General features: G+C 36.9%; 1 protein-coding gene across 1 annotated transcript in view; it reads left to right on the forward strand.

The window, feature by feature from the left end:
- The first annotated feature begins 6,541 nt into the window (after positions 1-6,541).
- Positions 6,542-24,437, forward strand: part of LOC128546475 (uncharacterized) — a 71,394-nt gene continuing 53,498 nt past the window's right edge. The window contains exons 1-4 of the mRNA XM_053517031.1: positions 6,542-7,181; positions 8,379-8,576; positions 10,235-10,401; positions 17,255-17,386. Coding sequence (XP_053373006.1) covers positions 6,542-7,181; positions 8,379-8,576; positions 10,235-10,401; positions 17,255-17,386 — 1,137 coding nt within the window. The remainder of the gene's footprint in view (positions 7,182-8,378; positions 8,577-10,234; positions 10,402-17,254; positions 17,387-24,437) is intronic.

Below are 24,437 nucleotides of genomic sequence, written 5' to 3' on the forward strand. Positions count from 1 at the left end.
CACTCACTCATTATTGTTCAACGAATAGAATTTGTGAACCGAGTGAGCGTAGCAAGTGAAGTTTTCAAATCACCTCTGGTTATTGCCAACAACTGAACCGACGCTTCGTAAACCGGGAGAAGCGAGTGCGTACATTTTTTGGGGCAGTACTTTTTGCACACGATTTTCCTCCTGTTATTACATGGACAGTTCCAGTAAAAAGTTATGGTAATAAAATATAATTTAAATAAAAAAAAACCAGAAAGGCAAAACAAATAATGCGTTTACTGAAATATTTACAGTAGTTATTTAGCAAAACTAATATACATGTAGTCACTTCTTAACAAAAGAAGTAAAAATGTGTTTCTAAAACAAGATGGATTTTACAAGCTAGTTCTGATAGCAAGTTAGCTTAAAATGCAACAAGATAATCTTGTCACATTGTTCCAACTGAATCACTGTCATTTGTTTTTCAGCCTCATCAGAATAACTCTAACATATCACAGGGTAAGACAAATAGGCGGTCAGAAAAGGACTCGAACCCTGGTTCTCGGATTCTGTTGGAATTTGTCCTCGAATTTTAGTGGGTATTTCTTAAATAACACAATTCAAAGGGTGAAAAATGTGTAACTAGACCGGGGCCTCGGAATTCCGTTCCGATGCTCAACCGACCGAGCTACCAAATCACCTACACGTTTTTCAGTACGTAAGTCCCATACCGTGATAATAACACCGTAGGTGTAGGTGTAGGTGTAACTATAATGCCCGTTAGATAAACATATTGAATGACCGGCCTATATTGTTGTGCAAAAAAAAATACCAATTGGTACTGATTAAAAGTGTAAATAATACATTAATCGTGAATACTAAAACCTTATTAATGGTATTATATCGTATAAATAGTCAATGTTGTCTAAATAGTTCAAAGTTTGGACACGTTGCTCGGAATCACAGAACACGTTAAATATTCAAACAGTCATGTATTGTAAAGTATGCATACAACAGTAAAAAACTGTAGTAGAAAATATAGGAAACGGGTTGATTGAAAATCCAACAACAAGTACCTTTTATTTAAATGCAATGTGCGAAAAGGGTAAGAGGATTCTACAGTGTTTTCTACTATATGAACCAAATCTTGAAACTTTGAATATAAAGGAGAACACAATTATTGATACCAGGATTTACCAAGAAAATGGATATATTTCTGTTTCATTGACAAATATGTTGTAGCCATTGTGTACAAAGTCATTTCCATTCTTTTAAACGGAAAAACTTTAGTTTTAGATTTGCAACAAAATGCACATTAGTAAAATGTAAAACTGTAACCATGACAAAATTTACAAGTACAAAGAGGTACACAAAATATAACTTCCTTAATATTTTGCATCTAAACTGAAATGGTTTCAACGACAGAGACTAACTAGTGGTCTATCCATAACTAGTGGTAAATCTACCCTTACCTCTTATCTTTTGTTACGTTGTTTAAAGTTTTTATCATCTCAGCTTATACTAATGTTCCAATTCAAAATAAATATTTAAACATATTAAATCAATCAAACTTTAAAAGTCTGAATATGTTTTATCCTGGAAAGAAACACTCACCGCGAGGGAATTTGTATCCAAAATTAACCTGCTAAATGAACAGAAAAGTTTCCTTACGTGTATTGTCATTCGTATACACGTTATTGTTCGAAATGGTACATTTATTAGCCGACACTGTACAGTAAAGCGATAGTTTAGTATTTGCATGTCATGGTAAAAATAACTAGCTTGACATCGGAAGCTCGGCGTTTATATAGTCGTGTATAAAAAATAGCACGACGTTCCTGTTTAACAGAGCATTCCTAAGTCCCAGACATAAGTGTTAAATTAGGTCTGGAATAAGGTTGCACTTAATTCGTTTCAAGGAAAACGCCTACCTTTCCTACAAATATACTAGTCTCAACTTTTGACTGAATATATAAACTCTTTTAAATGGAGGACTCGGGGCGACGAGGGCGTGTGTGATATCCCGCAATCTATTAATCGATAGAATACCAGAAGATGTATAACTATAGATGTTTCACAAATTTGTCCATTCACTAGACTGCCTGAATAATTTTCACACAATGTGACCTCTGTTCTTTGAAGCCATTTTAGTGCTAACACCGTGCCAGTTATCCCTTTATCTTTACCGTCATGTGTCCATAATAAAACGAATGCTGTTTGCGGGCCAGCAAAATTTGCCTTCATCTCTTGGATTTGGTTTTGACAACAATTTACACAGTAGGCCCATGTTTCGTTAACATTAACCTCAGTTTGTCCATGACTCTTGATGACGTCATCGAAAAATATCAACGGGACAGTGTCATATTTAACAGCAAATATCCAATATTCTTTCAAACGTATTTTCTGTGGAGGAAATGTTGGCATTTCAATTAATAACAAATAACATATTAAGATCACTATATTATTTTGTCAAGCATACATGTCCAAGGTGCACATGACATGCAGTGTTGCCGTCATTCTTCTTTAGAAAAAAAGCCAAGATTTTTAAACTGATACAGAAAAGGAATGAATTCGCATAAAATGACTGATTGTTACATTCATTGCCATTCATTACACACTCTTGATACCAGAAAAGATATCTGACTCCTGAGCTGAAACCTTGAAATAGATCTGAAGACACGGTAATTATTATTATTATGGGTTTTGCCGGCATGGGTAAAATCACCGGAAACGCCAGCCCGGTATACAAGAAACAGACATCTCTTCCGAGAGTAATTACAGTGTTTTATTTGCCGTTTGGCATATATACGTTAAAATAGCCATGAGAAGCGGAAGTAGTAAAACAATATCTTTGTATAGAAGAATATACCAAGATAATGTAGAGTTTGTGTTTAAAAGCTAAATCATCGTAAAAAATGTTATTTAACATATTCATTAATCAGCATTAAGTAGGACCTTTTATTTAACAAACGTCATCGTGTAATCCTATCATTATGAAAAGGATGGAACATAAAGTTTTCAGTGCTCCTAAATATAACCATTTCATAGTCTGTATGAATGAGTTTTTGTGTTTTGTGATTCAGTCAAAATGCAAGTAATTGTGCATTTTATGGTTGATGTTAAATGACTGTCTATAAAATTGTCCTGTTTTCAACTGGTAACAGAATTCAAGGTGGGCCGGTGGTCTAGTGGTATCACGCTTGACTGTCAATCCAGAGGTCCGGGGTTCGAATCCCGGTCCAGGCACTGGAAATTTCTGAGAGGCTCTTGAGTGTCTCCCACCTAACTAGAGGCCTGTACTGGTTCTTCCCAGAAAAGACGGCTTCACATGTATCGGTGCTATACACTGTCAGACTGTCTATTCGCAAAGAGCTAGGGTAAGTTAGCCGGACACCTCTGTATCTAAAATGCTCTCTCTAACTGTTCTTAGGGCTGTATCTCACTCTGTCCCTCTGGTCAGATCACTCTGTGTCTACTAGTAGAGGATGAATTTCGCGCCCTGAGAGGCTGCGTTTGAGATATGTAAATGTATAACTCTGGTATAATAATAATAAATAATAATGATAATTCAGGCATTCCTGTTTTTAGGAGTTTCACTGTCATTTGGTTGCTTATTTTTAGTTGCCACAACTAACCTATATAGGCGATTCATGCAGAAGACTTTTGTCAATGGTAAAGGTTTGCGGATAGTATATAAATATATAGTATAGTTAAATAATAGTATATTTCCCCTCGAAATATGAATATAGACCTCGGCTGGCGCCTCGGTCAGTATTCATATATCTCGCGGTGAACATTTTTCATATTACCCTCTCAGGAATGCATAATTTATTTTATTATACCGAAAGCTTATAAGGGCCAAAGCATTTACTGGAAAATCAACATAATAATTTATTTCACATTAAAAAGTAATTACTAACCAAATAATGAAGACAGAATTAAAGAGTCTTTACTTGTTAGCACTCATAATTTGTGGCGACTTTCCTGTGTAATAAGACTTTTTTGATAGATTTAGTCGAGACGTTTACATATCGCTGACTCCTATATTTATTCTAATATTTCAACATTGCGTCAATCAGTAGCATTCGAGAAACGGCGATAACTTACTTTTATCTAAATGAAACATATAAGTGTGAGCACTCATTTTCTTAGTTAGATGATTTCAAAACTTATTGTGGTAGTTTCGATTCAATATTTGATGAAAAAAATGTTTTCGAAATATTTTGCACGTAGCATAAAAAAGAAAATTCGGCCGTTTTTGCACATGCAAGAGAAAAGGGTAATTTAATCCTAACGTATAATTATATAAGCGCCTCGTCTGAAAATTTATCGGCTCAGATGCGCAGAAAAACAAATTAACGCTGTTGCGCATGTGATATGAAATTAATCATATCACCTGCGCAGAAATTGAAAATAACGATTTTGCGCATGTGATATAAAATCACTGGGGAATATTGTATATCATTAAAGTTAAACTAATGGGAAATTTGCATTGGACATTAATGTGAGGTATAATAATGCAAGATATAGAAGTCCATTAGTTTCCCTGGTTCTTTAGTATGAAAGATGTAAAGTACTCATATTCAGGACAAAATATTATGGCTGGCTAATACAAGAATTGCGCTTTATTGTTATCTTTTCCATGTGTTAGCAAGGTTTTATATGACCGTGGCTAGTTATGCGGGTCTCTGTGACTAGCCTAATAGTGTAGCCGTATGTGAGTCACATACGAATATACAGTCCTTCAAGTACATTGGACATACCTATACTAGTACATGTCAGGTTGCTTTTGATAAGCAAAAATTCAGCTTAAAGTGATATCTACACAATGAACTTTCATTTTCTAAGTTTGCTCTGTTACGTGACACTATACTTTATAGTAGTATAGGGGCCGGTTTGGCATCAAGAGTGCGCATGCGTGAATGACGTCATGCGCAGCGGCCATTTTGAATTTTATTTTTAGAATGACATCATCTTCCTATTTTAAGAATGACCTCACTCTGCTATTTATATCTCCCAGAAGTATATAGAGCTGACTTATATACCTATCTAGGGCGTGTTCGCGCACATTGAGGGTCAGGTGCTCAGCCCTAGACGGGGAGATAACATGAAAACAAAAACTATATATCAATAATGTTTAATTAATAATCATATAGATTTATCTATAACGTAATATACATTGTATGGTAATCAAAGAACTTATTAATGATAAGCAAAATATTTATTCCATTTAAACTAAAACATAAAACATTCTTTAAAATAAGTACATTATAACTTAAAATAAAGTATTACATTTTTGCCAACGATGTTTGCTCCTTGGCGTCCACTGACAAAATGACTCCAATCATAAGCGTATTATTCCTAAATGCGCATGCTCGGACCTATTTTTCATAATGACTTCATAAGCTATATTTAGTTAAGATCATGAGTGAATCAAACGTGATCAGGGTCAGAACGTCTAGCGTGTGTTGATTTAAGGCCGGATAGGCGGACAATAAAAAGTAAACATGTCAAAGTTAATCCCTTTAAAGTCGCCACAATGTCTGGCGTTTATTTATTTAAGAGCGGATACGTTAACAATAGCCTATTCAACTATCAAATTTAATCCCTTTAAAGTCGCCACAATGTCTGGCGTTTATTTATTTAAGAGCGGATACGTTAACAATAGCCTATTCAACTATCAAATTTAATCTCTTTAAAGTCGCCGTAGTGTCTGACTTATGTTGACTTATGGACGGATGCAGTATAATGGATATTGATTTTATCAATAGAAGTATTGACATAAAGATTTAATCCTCTAACAAAGGTACTCTTTTCAACTTGTCCATTCTTTGACGGTTCAAGTTTGACTAGTTTAAACCAGTATTACTATTTTTAATTGACCAATCAGAATTGAGATAAATGACGTTCTTACTAAAAATACAAGCCTCGTTTTGAAATGCTTTGTGGTAAGTATATAAGAACGCGCTCGAGTCAGTTAAATCATTCTAACTTTAGAATTCATATCGGCAACATGGAAAATATAGCAGCAACGTTTGAGATGATGGTGAATACTTTCACCGACGCAGATGAGCTCATGAATTTTGCGGCGACGTGGGGGATACAGGATTCCCCGTGGGTGCGGTTCCGTTTGTTTCAATTGAGGAACCCACAATATGGTAATAACTTTGTCGAGGAAGAGTTGAATAACATACTTCAACATTTTGGAGAGCCAACTGACCAGAACACAAACGATATGGAGTTGGCCCTGGAATATGTAAGAGAGCAGGAGAAGTTGAAGAGTGTATTAAAGCGTTACTATTTGATGACGAGATGGAAGAAAAAAAACGCAGCTGCTTGTATTCAAGATGGGGAGTGGCACCCTACATCACCAGGGTTACAGATAGGTGGTGGAGAAGAGCCCCAACCAGGTCCGTCTAGTAGATCCGACCCCCATGGACTTCAATATACAATCAGAAAAAAATCAGAAAAAGCGTATGCAAAAAATGCGGCAGTGGACAGGACATATCAAGTCAAAATCAATTAACAGTATAGAGGAGAAAGACTAGAAGATGTGAGGCAAGGTCTCCATCAAATGTTTGACGACGTGTTGGAGGAAGCCCGGGGCGATTTGGCGGGAAACGATTTAGGTCGTGTTGTCATACATCACCAAGGACTTCATGACCCTATTGTTGTTCCTCTCCAGCCCTGGGACCAGTTAAACGCAGACAGAGTAATGGAAACTATTGAGAAAGTACTCAACAGTAATAAAGACCTCTGTATAGATGAGAGTTTTGATATTTCAGTAGGATCCATTGATTTACCAAAAGGAAGTGGTGGACCGAGACGAAGAATAACTAAACTAAAAGGAAAAAACAATTCGTTACAGTTGAAAACATCTATAGTCACCATAGAAAATGACGACCAGATGTGTATTGCCAGAGCGATTGGAGTCAGCTGGGCAAAACTCAACCGTTGTACTTCAGAAGAATGGAAAGAAATAACCAAAAACAGACAAAAGAAGAGTAATCTACAACTCATACTAGAAAATCAGAAAGTACCAGAAAGTTATTATAAAAAATTAAGGGAAAAGAAAAGAGATGAACAACGACAGTTGGCGGCTGCAATAAGTCAATTAGCTCAAATACCCATGGATAGACCAGCGAGTTTAGAAGATATCACGGCGTTTGAAGAAGTCCTGGGAGTACGCGTAATAGTGATCAGTGCCATGTTGGGTAACAAATTCATAACTAGCCCCAGTTCCGACGAGCGTCCATGCATCTACATATACTTAGTTGACGACAATCACTTCCATGCCATTACCAGTATAACAGGCTTCTTCAGCGCCAGATATTTTTGCGAAAAGTGTCTTAAACATTACGACCACAAAGAAAGACACCAATGCGAAACACATTGTATCATATGCAAACGTGACACATGCCCTAAAACGGAAAATGAAGTAACTTGCGACGATTGTAATATGGACTGTAGATCAGAAGAGTGCTATCAAAAACATAAACAAATACCAGTACATAAGAAAGGAAAAAATAAAGGAAAACCCAGCGGAACCTCACAGTGCAACAAATGGTGGAAGTGCCCCTTATGCTATAAAGTGTTAAGATTAGATCAACGCAAGAAAGAAGAACACCAGTGCGGAGAGTATATGTGCAGTTCATGTAACGAATATGTATTGGAGGGACATCTGTGTTATTTAAGAGCCACCCCGGCGAAAGAAGATCACATTCCAAAGTTTATATTTTTTTATTTCGAGTGTAGTCAGGATGAAACATCAGTGTGTGAAAATGGATATGTACCTAATAGGAAAATTGATTGTAAAGACTGCCAATCGCAACAGGTATGTAAATCTTGCTCCAAATGTCAAAATTGTAGAACGTCATGGTGCGGTAAAACCACGCATCGTCCCAATTTTGTAGTGGCCCATACGGTGTGTCCAGAATGCATTAATAAAGACTTAACGCCCGAGTCTATATGTAAAAAATGCGGTACCCGTTGCGAAGAATGTGACAACTCTGAGTTGCCTGCTAACGAAGATGAAGGGCCATGCCCCGGAACATGTGGGTTTAGAGAAGTCACGTTTGAAGGAATGGATACCGCGGAAAAATTGGCGAATGGTTGTTTTTCTGATCAACATAAATACTTTAAAGTTGTTGCCCACAATATGAAAGGCTACGCCGGTTATTTCCTTTTAGAATACCTTATAGACCAATCCCTTAGGCCCGACAAAATCATTTATAGCGGATCCAAAATTATGTATATGACGTTGGAGCAAGATTTACATATTAAAGTGATTGACAGTCTCAATTTTTTACCCATGAAATTATCTGCGTTACCGAAAGCCTTTGGATTAGATGAATTGAAAAAGGGGTGGTTCCCTCATTATTTTAATACAAAAGAAAACCAAAATTATATAGGACCCTACCCAGAGGCTAAATTTTACGGACATGATTTTATGAGTGAGAAAGAGAGATCTGATTTGTTAGCATGGTTGAGTGAGAAAAAGAATGATGTGTTTGATTTTAGAAAAGAAATGTTAGAATATTGTAGAAGTGATGTTGATATTTTGAGACAAGCGTGTTTAAAATTTAGAGAATTATTGATGAATGCTACGGGTGAAAGAGTTTTAAAATAAATGAGAAAGGGCAGGAAGAAGAAAAAGTTAGTACGATCCGTAGATCCATTCGATTCCGTGACTATAGCTTCCGTCTGCATGAACGTATTTAAGAACCAAATTTTTAGAAGAAGAATGGAAAGTAAAATTAGAGGACGAAACTGATTGAGTACCCGCAAAATTAGTAGATGGAAAGCTGTATGTATTACACAAAAATGAATGGATCCATGAAACCGAACTGACCGGAAAGGAAGTGAGAGAGAAAAAAATTGTACGTACAATGATAGCAAAAATTCTCCCGGTGTTACAATGATCAATATAGTAAGGTCTCTATAGAATGGTTAGAATGGTTGGCACATACTAAAAATATCAAAATTCAACACGCATTAAATATTGGCGAAAAATCTTTACCAGGTACACGATATAAATTAGATGGGTATTGTGAAGAAACAAACACAGCGTATGAGTTCAACGGGTGCATCTTCCATGGATGCCGAGATTGTTTCAACTGATAATCGCGAAAATACGTGTCATCCACTAACCAATCAATCTTAGACGAACTATTAGCATTGACATTAAAAAAGAAAGCTACATAGAACAATTAGGAATGAAATATGTTTGTATTTGGGACCATGAATTCAGAAAACAAAAGAATCAAAATTCTGAGATGAAGCGTTTCATTGATAATTTAGATTTAACAGAACAGATTAGATCCTAGGAAAGTTTCTTCGGGGGGCGCACCAATGCCAGTAAACTCTACTACCAAGTTGATGAAAGCGAGCAAGTCAAATATGTGGATTTCACTAGTTTGTATCCTTGGGTCAACAAGTATTGCCAGTATCCTGTAGGTCACCCCGTCATAATAACGAAAGATTTTAATGACTTAAAGGAGTACTTTGGTATTGCCAAAGTAAAAAAAGTACCACCAAGAGGTCTATACCATCCCGTCCTTCCTTATAGGTCAAATGGCAAACTGAAATTCCCTTTATGTAGGACCTGCGCAGATAATGAAAACCAAAACCCCTGTGATTGCCCGGATGATGATAGAGCGTTAACTGGCACGTGGTGTACTCCAGAGATCCAGACCGCTTTAAGATTAGGTTATACCATTATGAAAATATATGAAGTATACCACTGGGCGGAAACAACTCAATATGACCCTAAAACCAGTGAAGGGGGACTGTTTGCCAATTACATAAACACATTTTTAAAGTTTAAGCAAGAGGCAAGCGGCTCCCCTGACTGGATACAAAATGAACAAGACATGAAGAATTACATAACTCAATATATGGAGAAAGAGGGTGTTTCATTGGATCGGTCAAACATTAGGAAGAATCCGGGTTTGAGGCGCTGGCTAAACTATGTCTCAATAGCTTTTGGGGTAAGTTTGGTCAACGTCTCAATGTGCGTCAGACAGAGTTTTTCACGAAACGCAGGCAAACCTTTTCTTCCAATGTTTTCTGATCCTACGACACAACCACTCAATTTTCATATCCTTTCCAATGACATGTTACAAGTAGAATGGCAATTCAAACAAGACTGTCAACCCGAAGATAATAAAACAACATCTATTTAGCGACTTTTACAACTTGTTGGGCCAGACTTAAACTTTACAGTGTGTCGAAAAGCTTAATAAAAGGGTACTGTATTATGATACAGACAGTGTGATATATGTAAGTCGCCCGGGACAGTATGATCCTCCATTAGGTGATTACTTGGGGGAACTTACAGATGAGCTTGACGGTGGGGAGTACATTGTAGAGTTTGTGTCTGGTGGCCCTAAAAATTACGCTTATAAAACCAGTAAAAACAAAGAGACGTGTAAGGTTAGGGGTATTACTTTGAATTATAAAAATAGTCAGTTGATCAATTTTGAAAGTGTAAAACACATTGTTACCGATCCGAAAGGTTGTCCGAGCATTACAGTAACAAATCCGCATAAAATGTGTAGAGATAAGAGAAAAAGGAAAATAGTCAATCGTGAAGAAAACAAAAAATATCAAGAGGTGTACACAAAACGTAGAAAAATAGCAGATTTTGACACTGAACCATATGGATATTAAGTTAGATACAATGTACTGATGTTAATATGTGTTGAAATTAAATTTCTGTCATTTGCATTTCAAATTATGTCATCTGTGTTACTGTTTCTGTTATCTAATTTTTAAGTTTTGTCTACACACTGTTTTTTATTTTTTGTCTATGATGATTCAGAGAATGTAAACTTTGGTATTGTTTTATACACGAATAAATATGTAAGAAAAAAACTGTCTCTCATTGTATTATTCCAATTTGTACATAAGAATATGAATTGCTACCGACTCTCACGAGCCTGAAAGGAAAACCTTTTGTCTGTTAACAAGGTTATTAAATAGCACCTGATACTGCAAATTCAAAGCGATATCTCTGCAGGCTTTACCTTGAGGAAACAAACTTTGGGTGAGATATACGACAGATATGTTCCTGTGGTGACTGCCCTTCGTAAAGAGATCAGCAATTCTTGATCGCATTAGCTTCAGTCATCAGTCGTCAAAGACCAGCAGGTTCCTTTTGACTAACATTATATATGGGAATCATTCAAGTAGTCTGGAATACCGTGTACAAATTTAACACCGGGGATTTCACGCTGAAGTTCATCATACAATGGTTGCCATTGTCCAAACCACCATATGATACGCTGAGGCTGAGGTCTTACAAGATTTGATGATAGCAGTTTTCTTTCCATTCAGTTTTTCCACTACCACTTGGTCCTGAAACGACCGTAGAAAATGGATGTTGAAACGCCGTTTCTCTTGAGATGTCCCATGTTTGTAATGGCGGTAAAAAAAGTCAGTGTGGTCGTCCACTCCAATGCTTATTACGTTGATGTCTCACATGGCGTCGTGCCTAGAGAATGACTGGGACATAGAGGGCACTTATTCATTTGTGAAACCGATTTAAGTATCTTTTATCAAAAAGACACTGCTTTATTCTGTTTGCCATTCTTACGCTTTCTTGGGGCAGAGGAGAAGGAAGAGGAGGAGGAGGAGGAGGAGGAGAGGAGGAGAGGAGGAGGAGGAGGAGGAGGGGAGGAGGAGGAGTGGAGGAGTTGGTGGAGGAGGAGGTGGAGGTGGAGGAGTGGAGGAGGAGGAGGAGTGAAGGAGGTGGAGGAGGAGGTGGAGGAGGAGGAGGAGGAGTGGAGGAGGAGGAGGAGGAGGAGGAGGGGAGGAGGAGGAGTGGAGGAGGTGGTGGAGGAGGAGGAGGAGGTGGAGGAGGAGGAGGAGGAGGAGGAGGAGGAGGTGGAGGTGGAGGAGGAGGAGGAGGAGGAGGAGGAGTGGAGAAGGAGGAGAGGAGGAGGAGGAGGAGGAGGAGGAGTGGAGGAGGAGGAGGAGGAGGAGGAGGTGGAGGAGGAGGAGGAGGAGGAGATGTGGAGGAGGAGTTGTTGGTATATACAGTAACTCGTAACACCTTCAATCATGGTTAAATTTACTTTACGACTTATACATGACGTGTGATCCCTGAGTGATCAATCAGAATGCGTCATATCATTAGCCAATCAGAGCATTGCTATAAGTTATACTGACTAATCAGAACGTTGCTTTGGCTCTATTTATTTTACTTTACCCTGTGAATTCGTTCATTGTCACTTTTGATCTCAAAGTGAAAGGATCAGGTATGCTTACTTTGACGCATTTTACGCGTGAGTGACCCCATATTCTTTTAGTGCAAACAATGGAATAGTACTAGTCAAAACCTTTCGTAGGATACCAAACACGGGTATAGTCGGTTGAGTAATAAAGGAGAAAATCGATATTTTACGCATGAGTGATTTCATTTCCGGTTGTTTACTACCAACACTTAGGTCTCGCCAAGCGTTTTGGTTTGACACCAAGATCATTAAAATCGGTCCACAAATAGAGGAGAAATTACATTTTGAAAATTTTGGTTGGGAAATTTGAATTTACCGCTCAAAAACGTTTGCAATGACGTCACTTCAATCTTTAAACGCCAATATCTTGAGAACGGATCTAGATAGAGGTAAATATCTATACATTTTCTGAACCTATGCGACGAGATCTTTCCAATGCTATCTGTTTCAAGAGTTTATTGCAAAGTGTAAGAAAGAAGGTTTAAAAATCGCTGTTACGTCATAACTCGATAACGGTTGAAAATCGAATCGAGAATGGGGGATGTAAATGAAAGATTTTTGTGAATTCTATCACATGAAATTAACATCTCAGAATTGATGAATAGAAAGTGTGTCACGAAATGGGGAAAACTGATTGTTCATGTTAACAGTATTTATGTTTATTGAAATCTTGACGATTCCTAGAATGGTCGAAATAGGCTTTCTAGACTATCTGTACTTAAGACAGTACCTAAAGGACTATAAAAGTTTTATAACACAAAATACTCTTTTCTATAAGTTTCTCCTAAAAGTCATAAAATTGACCGAAATTTAATCCGCTTTTACAGTTTTCAAAGTATTAGTGTCAACATTGGCCAGTTCATTTCATACATTATCTTAAGCCGATCTCAAGTCAAAAAATATTAATACTTAATATCCGCTGAAGGTGAATTTCATGCATAGACTTGTACGATTAATTGAAGTGTATACTCTGTTAATTCAAAATTCTGGATGTTCTAAATTATATTATATGAAATATTGTGTGATGTGTTGGAGTATCTACACCGTAGTGGAACTGGCATGTTCAATTTCGGAGACTATGATGTTGTTGTAATAACTAAAGATGACAAATGTAAAACTACAAAGGAATATATTATTGTAATACCTGTTAATGAAGTTGCAGACACAATCTGTGTACTAGGGTAATAGGCCCGAATGATTTTGATAATTTTGAATATTTTGATGATGTTACATATATTGTTTGCATGCATGTATGCGCGTGTGGGTGTGCTTGTGTGTGTGTGATTGTGCGTGTGCGTGTGTGTGTGTGTGTGTGTGTGTGTGTGTGTGTGTGTGTGCGTGTGTGTGTGTGTGTGTGTGCGTGTGTGTGTGCGTGTGTGTGTGTGTGTGTGTGGGTGTGTGTGTGTATGTGCGTGTGCGTGTATGTGTGTGTGTGTGTGTACGCGTGTGCTTGTGCTTGTGTAGGTTCGAGTCTAGGGACGTGCAGAAAATGTGAATTTTACGCGTGATTGATTTCACTTCCGGTTTGAGTGTACCAGCTTATAGTACTAGTCGAGACCTTCGGTTAGATACCCAACATGCCTAGGTTATCTTTAATAATAAAGGCATGAAGCCGGGTGTTTCCGGATGAATGATTCTGGTTTAAACCTCAATATCTGGAAAACGGATAGAGATAGACCCGTAATTGTACATATTTTCTGAACCTACTCGAAAAGATCTTTCTAACGGTACCGGTCCCGAGTCTGTACGATGACTTTGAAATTTTAATGACTTCATTTCCTGTTGGCACCTAGATTATGGTAAAGTACACCCTTTGGGCTTTTTAAAAATGTCAGATACCCAAAATGTAAAAATGGACCCTAAAACGTCTTATTTGATGATTTTAGCACCTTCTTAAAAAGCCCTTTACTGGTTCTAAAACTCTGGATGGTCATAAAAATGTTGGCAATTGTTTAAGAAAAATATTCTTTAACATCATATCATTGATGGTATGAAAGAGGCACTCGGTCCATTGCGACCCAGACTGATGTCACCTCCCTTCCCGTACTCAATACACGGATTAACTTGGACAGATCAATAGGCCTTTGTTAATGCATCCGTCCATATGTCAACAGACGCTAGACATTGTGGCGACTTTAAAGGGATTAACTTTGACAGTTGAATAGGCTATTGTTTAACGCATCCGCTCTTAAATAAACACGCCAGACATTGTGGCGACTTTAAAGGGATTAACTTTGACATGTTTACTTTTTATTGTCCGTCTATCCGGCCTTAAATCAACACACGCTAGACATTTGACCATGATCACGTTTGATGCACTCATGACCTTATCTAAATATAGCTTATGAAGTCTTATGAAAAATAGGTCCGAGCATGCGCATTTAGGAATAATACGCTTATGATTGCAGTCATTTGGTCAGTGGACGCCAAGGAGGAAACATCGTCGACAAAAATGTAATACTTTATTTTCAGTTACACGTTACTCTAAAGTAGCTATCTTAAATAAAGCTTAATGGTTTAAATTAAAAATGTGATAATTATTATGCTTATTTTTAATAAGTCTTTGTTTACCATACAATGTATTTATTCATTTAGGTTATAGATAAATCTATATGTTCAAATATAATTAATATTTATTTGATTTTCTTGAAATATTTTGTTTTCATGGTATCTCCCCGTCTAGGGCTGAGCACCTGACCCTCAATGTGCGCGAACACGCCCTAGATAGGTATATAAGTCAGCTCTATATACTTCTGGGAGATATAAATAGCAGAGTGAGGTCATTCTTAAAATAGGAAGATGATGTCATTCTAAAAATAAAATTCAAAATGGCCGCTGCGCATGACGTCATTCACGCATGCGCACTCTTGATGCCAAACCGGCCCCTATACTACTCTTTATGTTACTGAACATGGCAGTGAAAAGGTTGGAAGCGACAAGGGCCTCTTCAGCCTTTTGGACAAGAGGACTGGGGAAGCTCGAATATGATAGAGCATGAAAATGTTTTTAAATATCAAATCTCATTTGCATTTAAATATAATATTTCAATACAGATCTTGTGTTTAAACTGGTTGTTTTCAGTATTACGGGAATTTTGATAACATTTAATCAATCTTGGAAAAAATACTCATTATCTAATACATGTTTATAAAATTAGCCATTCTTTGCATTACTGAATCGTTTTCACTTCAGTTTGAATATTTAGTACTTAAGTAATCAGCATCGTTTATCCGAAACCCTGTTACAGCCAACCAATTTGTTACCTCAAGAATGTATGGCAGGGACGAGTTCGCTAACATGAACGCGTGGTGAGTACTTCCTGGCCACCTTACAAAAATTTTATGAACCTGAAACAAGCCATAAAATATTTGTGAAAACCTTATACTTGCATAAATTATATGATTGTACTAATTCAAGACTATTGCCTGCATACCGAGTTAACACTAATGCATGATGCAATAAGGTTGACATTTAAATAATGTATGGCTAAAATCTCCTTTTTTTTGTCGAGCGTGTTACAATTATCGGCATATTTTTTTTTTTATTAGGCGGAAGAACACAAGACTATGACGACAGAAATGGTACATTCAATTACTAGGTGTAGCATATGTTTTAAGACAACTTAAGGCCAGTTTGTTGTTGCCCAATAAGTTACAGAGAACAAGTAAGTATTAGCGCACACTAGAAGTCCAGGACACTGTTGATTTAAGTTACGTTACTTCGCGCAACTGTTATAATCTTAAAATTGACTTTCCACACAACCAAACAAACAAATGTCATAGTAATCATTTATGTGCACGAGAAATGTGTATTTACCTAATATTATGGTCACACACGGCCTGTACATTTATAGCATAATATATTTTCCTGCAAATTAAGCATATAGGAAAATTAGACCCATCGCGAAAATCGCCACAAAAGCCGATAATAAGTTTGGCCAGGTAAATCTGCTGTCGAGACTGTTCGCTAGTTTTCGGCCTACTCCGTATTTTAAGCCGATGTCTAACAAGTATTCCCTTCTTTGCCAATGTACCCCAATACGTAGACATACGAAGACGCACTCTACAGTCAGGAAATCGGACGCATCATACAGTTAATCATACAGTTATAGGCGGTCCGTAGTAAGTAGGTGGAGCGATGATATTATGATAAAGTTGTCAGCGGTGGCATGCAACAGCTAGAAACGAACAAAGACGTTTAAATCATTAAGTAGCCTATATTGAAAGCACTCATCAGTGATATTTAAATCGAACTTGTAAACTATTACACATGTTCATTGTAGTACTTAAATTAATACGAACCCGGGCGATAAATTAATTAATTACCGTAATAGATCTACCAAAAGTTTTTATAGATAATAGAAATATAGATCTATCTAAACTGAAATAGATCTAGATGATATATAAAGCTTTAATATAATTTTATTTTAGTGGGGGTGTAATATGGAGCCAGAAAACGATACCTTGGCGGTCCATATAATTATAGTAAAATGTATAATAAAGCTATTGAACATAGGCATTTATGAGAGCAGGGAGCAGAGTGCGAGAAGGTTTGCCTTCTCATTTTATGATAGTGCGGGGGACAGCCCGTGTTACACCCAAACTTTAATTTAGCGCAAAAAAGAAAAAAAAAAAGAAAAAAAAAAAAAACACTCCTGATTTTCTCAGTAGACAAAGGGGGAAAAACCTATTTATAGATCATTTAAATATACTGTAGTACTGCTAAGGATTTAATGAAAATTAGCGGAAGAAGATTGTTTTTGTGTTTCTGTTGTTTCTTTTTATTTTATTTTACTTTTTTTTTCTTTCATTATTACTCTTTATTTGAGATGGGTGTCAACAAAAGTAATGGACGTATTTAACTGATTATGCCTGCTCTAAAGACGAGTCTTGTAACATGATTCTGGAAAGCGTCTTTATTTCCATTTAAATAGTGGTGTTGTTTATAATCTGACCCTGAGGTGCGTCCTCAACTTTCATAAGATATGCTTAATGTGTCACCTTTCTCCGAGGTGTGTACTCAATTTCTATAATATATGTATATAATGATAGTTGAGGACGCTCCTCAGGGTCAGGTTAAATATTAAGTCAAGAAAACATAGTATAGAAATTGAGGAAACAACCCAGAGTCTGCCTGTATTCGACCCTACTACTGGAAAAGCTGTGAACGCTCTTCAGAGTCAGGTAATACATTAAGCTTCTATTGAAAGGCTTGGGAAGGAATTTATAAGTTAATAATTAGCTACTAGCTTGTTTTCTAATCCAAGTATTTAAACGGTAAAATTTGTTGTACATGTTATCTGTATGTTTTAAAATAAATATCGTTGATTTTTAACGGATTATATATTATAAACGTTGAGGAAGCATCTCAGAGTAAGGCTAATCTTTTTTTTTCTTACGAGGAACATAAAATACAAAAGTTGTGGACTCACGTCAGAGTAAGGTTACAGTTGTGTCATGTACTACAGAAATTGAGAACTACGGAAACGTATATTGACCCCCCTTATATTTATAATATATAAAACGAATGGGAAGGTTTAATCAAGTTATATTTATTGGTGAATGTGAAGGTAGTCCTTCAAATGATTATGTATATATTTAATATATAAAGTAAGCTGTATTTCTAAATATTTAGCAAATTATCAATAGCTGTTGTTTTAGTTTATATGTAAAGCACTACATAAGCGAATTTTTCCGTTAAGTTATTTATTTATTCCACATAAATAAGTAATCTGATCGAATGACATGTTTTGATAATTATCCATTACGCGCATTTATCAAAGTGTTATTTAAGTACGAAGGGGCCTCCGTGGCCGAGTGGTTAAGGTCGCTGACTTCAAATCACTTGCCCCTCATCGATGTGGGTTCGAGCCTCACTCGGGGCGTTGAATTCTTCATGTGAGGAAGCCATCCAGCTGGCTTACGGAAGGTCGATGGTTCTACCCAGGTGCCCGTTCGTGATGAAATAATGCACGGAGGGGCAACTGGGGTCTTCCTCCACCATTAAAAAGCTGGAAAATGTTAAATATCACATGTTTTATGTATAAAAACTATTTGACAACATTTTAAAAGAAGGAACATGAAATGGCAGAAACTAGACACCATTTAGGTTTCAGAGTAACTCTACGATGTCTAAAAAGTATTTGTAGCGTTTTTCATGTTGTCATGTCGGCGGGGCGAAAACACGTAAACTCAAAAGTAATGTATTTGTCGTGTTTTCGTGTAGGCGGGGAGAAAACACAAACACTGGACAGGTAAGGTATTTGTCATGTTATCGTGTTGGCGGTGCAAAAACACGAAAACACGACAAATAAAGGGCGCCAACACGACATATTTATACCCGCCAACACGAAAATTCGACAGATAAATTTGTCGTGTCGGCGTCCTCTAAACGTCGAATTTTCGCGTAAAATGTGTCGGTTTTTGCGTTTTCGCCCTGCCGACACGACAACACGAAAACACGACAAATTAGGCTTTTGTCGAGTTTTCGTGTTTTCGCCCCGCCCATGGCAGAAATCATCCACCATAGAAACCAATGGCAAAGGGTTTTAGAAGCATTTTCTTTCTTTTCGAACGAAGAATTCAAAATTTATTTATATTTACTAAAGCTGCATTAGGAGATCTGAGATTTAAAAAAATACAATAGTATGTCTGATGTCAGCTATCGTTTTAAGAATACAAAGTGTATGTATAGCAGACCCGGTTCAAGAAATATTTCATTGGGGTGCGGTGAGCCATCTTCCCTCTTGACTGCAGGAAAACGCGCGCGCTGGTGACGTCATTTTGTAATTATAAACGAATACTTAACAGATGTTTATTTACGGAGATAAAAATCATCTTTAAAGAAGGGGTTATTTGTCTTCATAAAACGTAACTTCTTTCATTTGAGATTACAAACATACGTCAATATATACATCTGTTACATACATACTTCTGTTTATAAACATAAATATGTTCGATCAAAACATTTTATATGATTTGACAAGAATAATTTGTGGTAAAAGTTATAGCATATATTTAGTTTCATATCTTAGAAACAAGATATTTCATTAATATTCAAGTTATATGATGCATATATAAGGGGGGTCAATATACGTATCCGTAGAGAACGTACCTTGGAGTAAGGTTATACATTATGTCTCTACTAAAGATTACCTTTAGGACGCTCTTCAGAGTCAGGTTATATATACCAAGCATCTATTAATGAGAACTTATACTGTAACAGCTGTGTACGCACCTCAGGGTAAAGTTATACATTACGCCTGTATTAAAAAGGAATATAATATACACTACATACACCTCAAAATATGATTATACATTATGTCAAAATTAACGACGGTATATTAGAACAGTTGAGGATTTTCCTGAGAGTAATGTTGAAAATTAACCATGTATTAGAAATTAAGGATGCGCTTCAGAGTAAGGTTATACATTTTATGTCTTTATAAATGAGGGCTAACACGTTGAGAGTTGAAGACATCGTAGTGTGATTATACATAACGCCCCGATATAATACAAAGTTAAACGTATACTATGCACATTGAGGATGCATGTCCGAGTAAATTATACATCAATTCATTTTTCAAGAGGACTTTATACGTTAAAGCTTTAGGGGACCGTCAGATTGTTTTTAGTATTACTTTTGATATGAGATTCTGGTAGAATTTTGCAGACAGTTTCTACATTTCCTTAGCTGAGTGATTTTTGATGAGCATGTATGTACTCTTCAATATTCAAGGGTGTTTGCTTAGCATCATGTTTGTAAATCGTTAATATTAGTCATTATAACTATTAAATGAACTGAAAACACCACACTGGTGGTGTTATATTTCTTATAAGATACAGAAAACAATAAATTAAATTACACCTATACCACACAGTCATACTTTTTGACAGACTTTGATAAAGGAAATTTTTTCAGCTCAACTTTTATCCAAGGTATTCCTCTTTAATAATGACTTAAAATGTATCACCTTACTCTGAGGTGTATCCTCGATTTATATAATGTACATTTCTCATTAATACCGCTTTTTAAACTATTTAACCTGACTCTGAAAGGCACCCACAACTGTTATATAAATAATGCCTCAGTTTAGCTTTTATGATATGTAGTCTTTCTAAATACAGGCTATAAATATGTAAACTGACTCTGAGGTGCGTCCGCAACTTTAACAGTATGGACCTCTCTCAAATAAATCTAGTGACTCTGAGATGCGTCCACGATTTTTATTCTGTATAAGCTGACTATAAGATGCGTATATGCAACTTATATAATATGTATAGTATTCTTAAATAGAGGCGAAATGCATAAACCGACTCTGAGACATGTCTTCTGTTTCTTTCTATACTTAATATTCCTTCCTCTTAATACAAGCTTAATGTATAATCTGACTCTAAGGTGTGTCCGCAGCTTTTTTAGTACAAAGTCTTTTTTTAACAAGAAGCAAAATGTATGTAAAGTCTTCTTTAATAAAGGCAAAATATATATACTGACACTGATCTGCACTCATAGATTTTATAGAATGTAGTCAGTTTATACATAAGACATCCTTTAAGGAGACTGCTTACTGTAACAGCAGTCAGTTTATACATAAGGCATCCTTTAAGGAGACTGAATACTACATCAGTTGCGGACGCACCTCAAAGTCAGTTAATACATAAGGCATCCTTTAAAGAAACTGTTTACTATAACAGCTGAGGACGCACCCACTGTCAGTTTATATATAAGGCATCCTTTAAGGAGACTGCTTACTGTAACAGCTGCGGACGCACCCCACAGTCAGTTTATACATAAGACATCCTTTAAGGAGACTGCTTACTGTAACAGCTGCGGACGCACCCCACAGTCAGTTTATACATAAGACATCCTTTAAGGAGACTGCTTACTGTAACAGCTGCGGACGCACCCCACAGTCAGTTTATACATTAATTAATCCTATTTTTAACAGGAATATACAGTATAAAAATCGAGCACGAAATTCAGTCAGGTGATATATTAGGCCTCCATTGAAGAGCACTGTATACCTAGTCACAATAACAGCTGTGGGCGTACCCTAGAGTAAGCTTATATATTAAGCATGTATAACAGATGAAAGTTGCAATACTGCATACTATAACAGCTGGAGACGCAACTCCTAGTCAGTTGATACATTAAGCCTATATTGGAGAATGATATACAGTTTAGAAATTGAGGACGCGTCTCAGAGTCACTTGATATATTAGGCCTCCTTTTTTAAAAAAAAAAAACTGCATAACATAACAACTGCGGACGAAGTCCCTAGATTCAGCTTATATATTAAGCATATATCAAAGAGGAATATTCATGACGGATCCCAGAATCAGTAAAGAAGACTGCATACTATAACAGCTGCGGATGCACCTCAGTGTCTGCTTATACATTAAACATATATTAAAGAGAAATATACATTGTAGAAATGGAGGACGGATCCCTGAGTAAATATATACCTAAGGCATCCATGTAAGTAGACTGCACACTATAAGAGCTGTGGACGTACCTTACAGTCAGTTTATAAATAAGGAGATATTAAGAGATATATTCATTCTAGAAGAGGATGGATCCCTAAGTCAGTTTATACATAAGTCATCCTTAAAGAAGACTGCATAATATAACAGCTGCGGACGCACCTCACAGTCATTTTATACATAAGACATACTTTAAGAAGTCTAAATACTATTATAGCAGCTGCGGACGCACCTTGCAGTCAGTTTATACATAAGACATCCTTTAAGAAGACTAAATACTATTATAGCAGCTGCGGACGCACCCCACAGTCAGTTTATACATAAGACATCCTTTAAGAAGACTAAATATAATTATAGCAGCTGCGGACGCACCTCACAGTCAGTTTATACATAAGGCATCCTTTAAGAAGACTAAATACTATTATAGCAGCTGCGGACGCACCTTGCAGTCAGTTTATACATAAGACATCCTTTAAGGAGACAGCTTACTATAACAGTTGAGGACGCACCTCACAGTCAGTTTATACATAAGACATACTTTAAGAAGACTAAATACTATTATAGCAGCTGCGGACGCACCCTGCAGTAAGTTTATACATAAGGCATCCTTTAAGAAGACTTAGCACTATTATAGCAGCTGCGGACGCACCCCACCGTCAGTTTATACATAAGACATCCTTTAAGAAGACTAAATACTATTATAGCAGCAGCGGACGCACCCCAGAGTCAGTTTATACATAAGGCATCCTTTAAGAAGACTAAATATAATTATAGCAGCTGCGGACGCACCTTGCAGTCAGTTTATACATAAGACATCCTTTCAGAAGACTAAATACTATTATAGCAGCTGCGGACGCACCTTGCAGTCAGTTTATACATAAGGCATCCTTTAAGAAGACTAAATACTATTATAGCAGCTGCGGACGCACCTTGCAGTCAGTTGATACATAAGGCATCCTTTAAGGAGATTGAATACTACATCAGCTGCGGACGCACCCCACAGTCAGTTAATACATAAGGCATCCTTTAAGGAAACTGCTTACTGTAACAGCTGAAGACGCACCTTGCAGTCAGTTTATACATAAGGCTTCCTTTAAGGAGACTGCTTACTGTAACAGCTGAGGACGCACCTTGCAGTTAGTTTATACATAAGGCATCCTTTAAGGAAACTGCTTACTGTAACAGCTGAGGACGCACCCCACTGTCAGTTTATATATAAGGCATCATTTAAGGAGACTGCTTACTGTAACAGCTGCGGACGCACCCCACAGTCAGTTTATACATAAGACATCCTTTAAGAAGACTAAATATAATTATAGCAGCTGCGGACGGACCTTGCAGTCAGTTTATACATAAGACATCCTTTAAGAAGACTAAATACTATTATAGCAGCTGCGGACGCACCTTGCAGTCAGTTTATACATAAGGCATCCTTTAAGAAGACTAAGTACTATTATAGCAGCTGCGGACGCACCTTGCAGTCAGTTTATACATAAGGCATCCTTTAAGGAGACTGAATACTACATCAGCTGCGGAGGCACCTCAAAGTCAGTTAATACATAAGGCATCCTTTAAGGAAACTGCTTACTATAACAGCTGAGGACGCACCCCACTGTCAGTTTATATATAAGACATCCTTTAAGGAGACTGCTTACTGTAACAGCTGAGGACGCACCCCACAGTCAGTTTATACATAAGACATCCTTTAAGGAGACTGCTTACTGTAACAGCTAAGGATGCACCCCACAGTCAGTTTATACATAAGGCATCCTTTAAGGAGAGGCTTAATGTATCAACTGATTAGGAGGTGTATAGGAGGTGCGTCTGCAGCTGTTATAGTATGCAGTATTGCAATATGTTGGGATCATGTATTAACTGACTCAAGAATGTATTCTCGGTTACTACGACGAACATGCTTAATATATAAGCTTACTCTAGGGTACGCACACAGCTGTTATTGTGACTAGGTATACAGTGCTCTTCAATGGAGGCCTAATATATCAACTGACTGAAAATCGTCCTCGAGTTTTATACTGTATATTCCTGTTCAAAATAGGATTAATTAATGTATAATCTGACTGTGGGGTGCGTCCGCAGCTGTTACAATAAGCAGTTTCCTTAAAGGATGTCTTATGTATAAACTGACTGTGGGGTGCGTCCGCAGCTGTTACAGTAAGCAGTCTCCTTAAATGTTGCCTTATGTATAAACTGACTGCAAGGTGCGTCCTCAGCTGCTATAATAGTACTTAGTCTTCTTAAAGGATGCCTTATGTATAAACTGACTGGAAGGTGCGTCCGCAGCTGCTATAATAGTACTTAGTCTTCGTAAAGGATGCCTTATGTATAAACTGACTGCAAGGTGCGTCCACAGCTGCTATAATAGTATTTAGTCTTCTTAAAGTATGACTTCTGTATAACCTGAATTTATGAGTTATGCACATTCCAAATAGAATACCAGAAAATGTATAGTATCCTATGTTATATTGCAGTCAGTTAATAGTTTTTTCCTGTTGTGTAGATAAAACCGTTCCATACATCACATAATATTACCATGAAATGATCTGTGATTTTGAATTGAACTTTACTCAGGTAAACTATTCCTTTATTCTATTTTGACAATATCTTTAACACATTTATAACATCTGCCAGATTGGTTCTAAGCGCTCTTTTTTATATAAATGTCCTTTTGAAACCGATTTTAAATCAACAGTGAATTGTGTTAGGGTTTTTTGTTTGTCCACCATTATATATA

This window comes from Mercenaria mercenaria, chromosome 10 (assembly GCF_021730395.1).
Source record: "Mercenaria mercenaria strain notata chromosome 10, MADL_Memer_1, whole genome shotgun sequence".
NCBI classification, from domain to species: domain Eukaryota; kingdom Metazoa; phylum Mollusca; class Bivalvia; order Venerida; family Veneridae; genus Mercenaria; species Mercenaria mercenaria.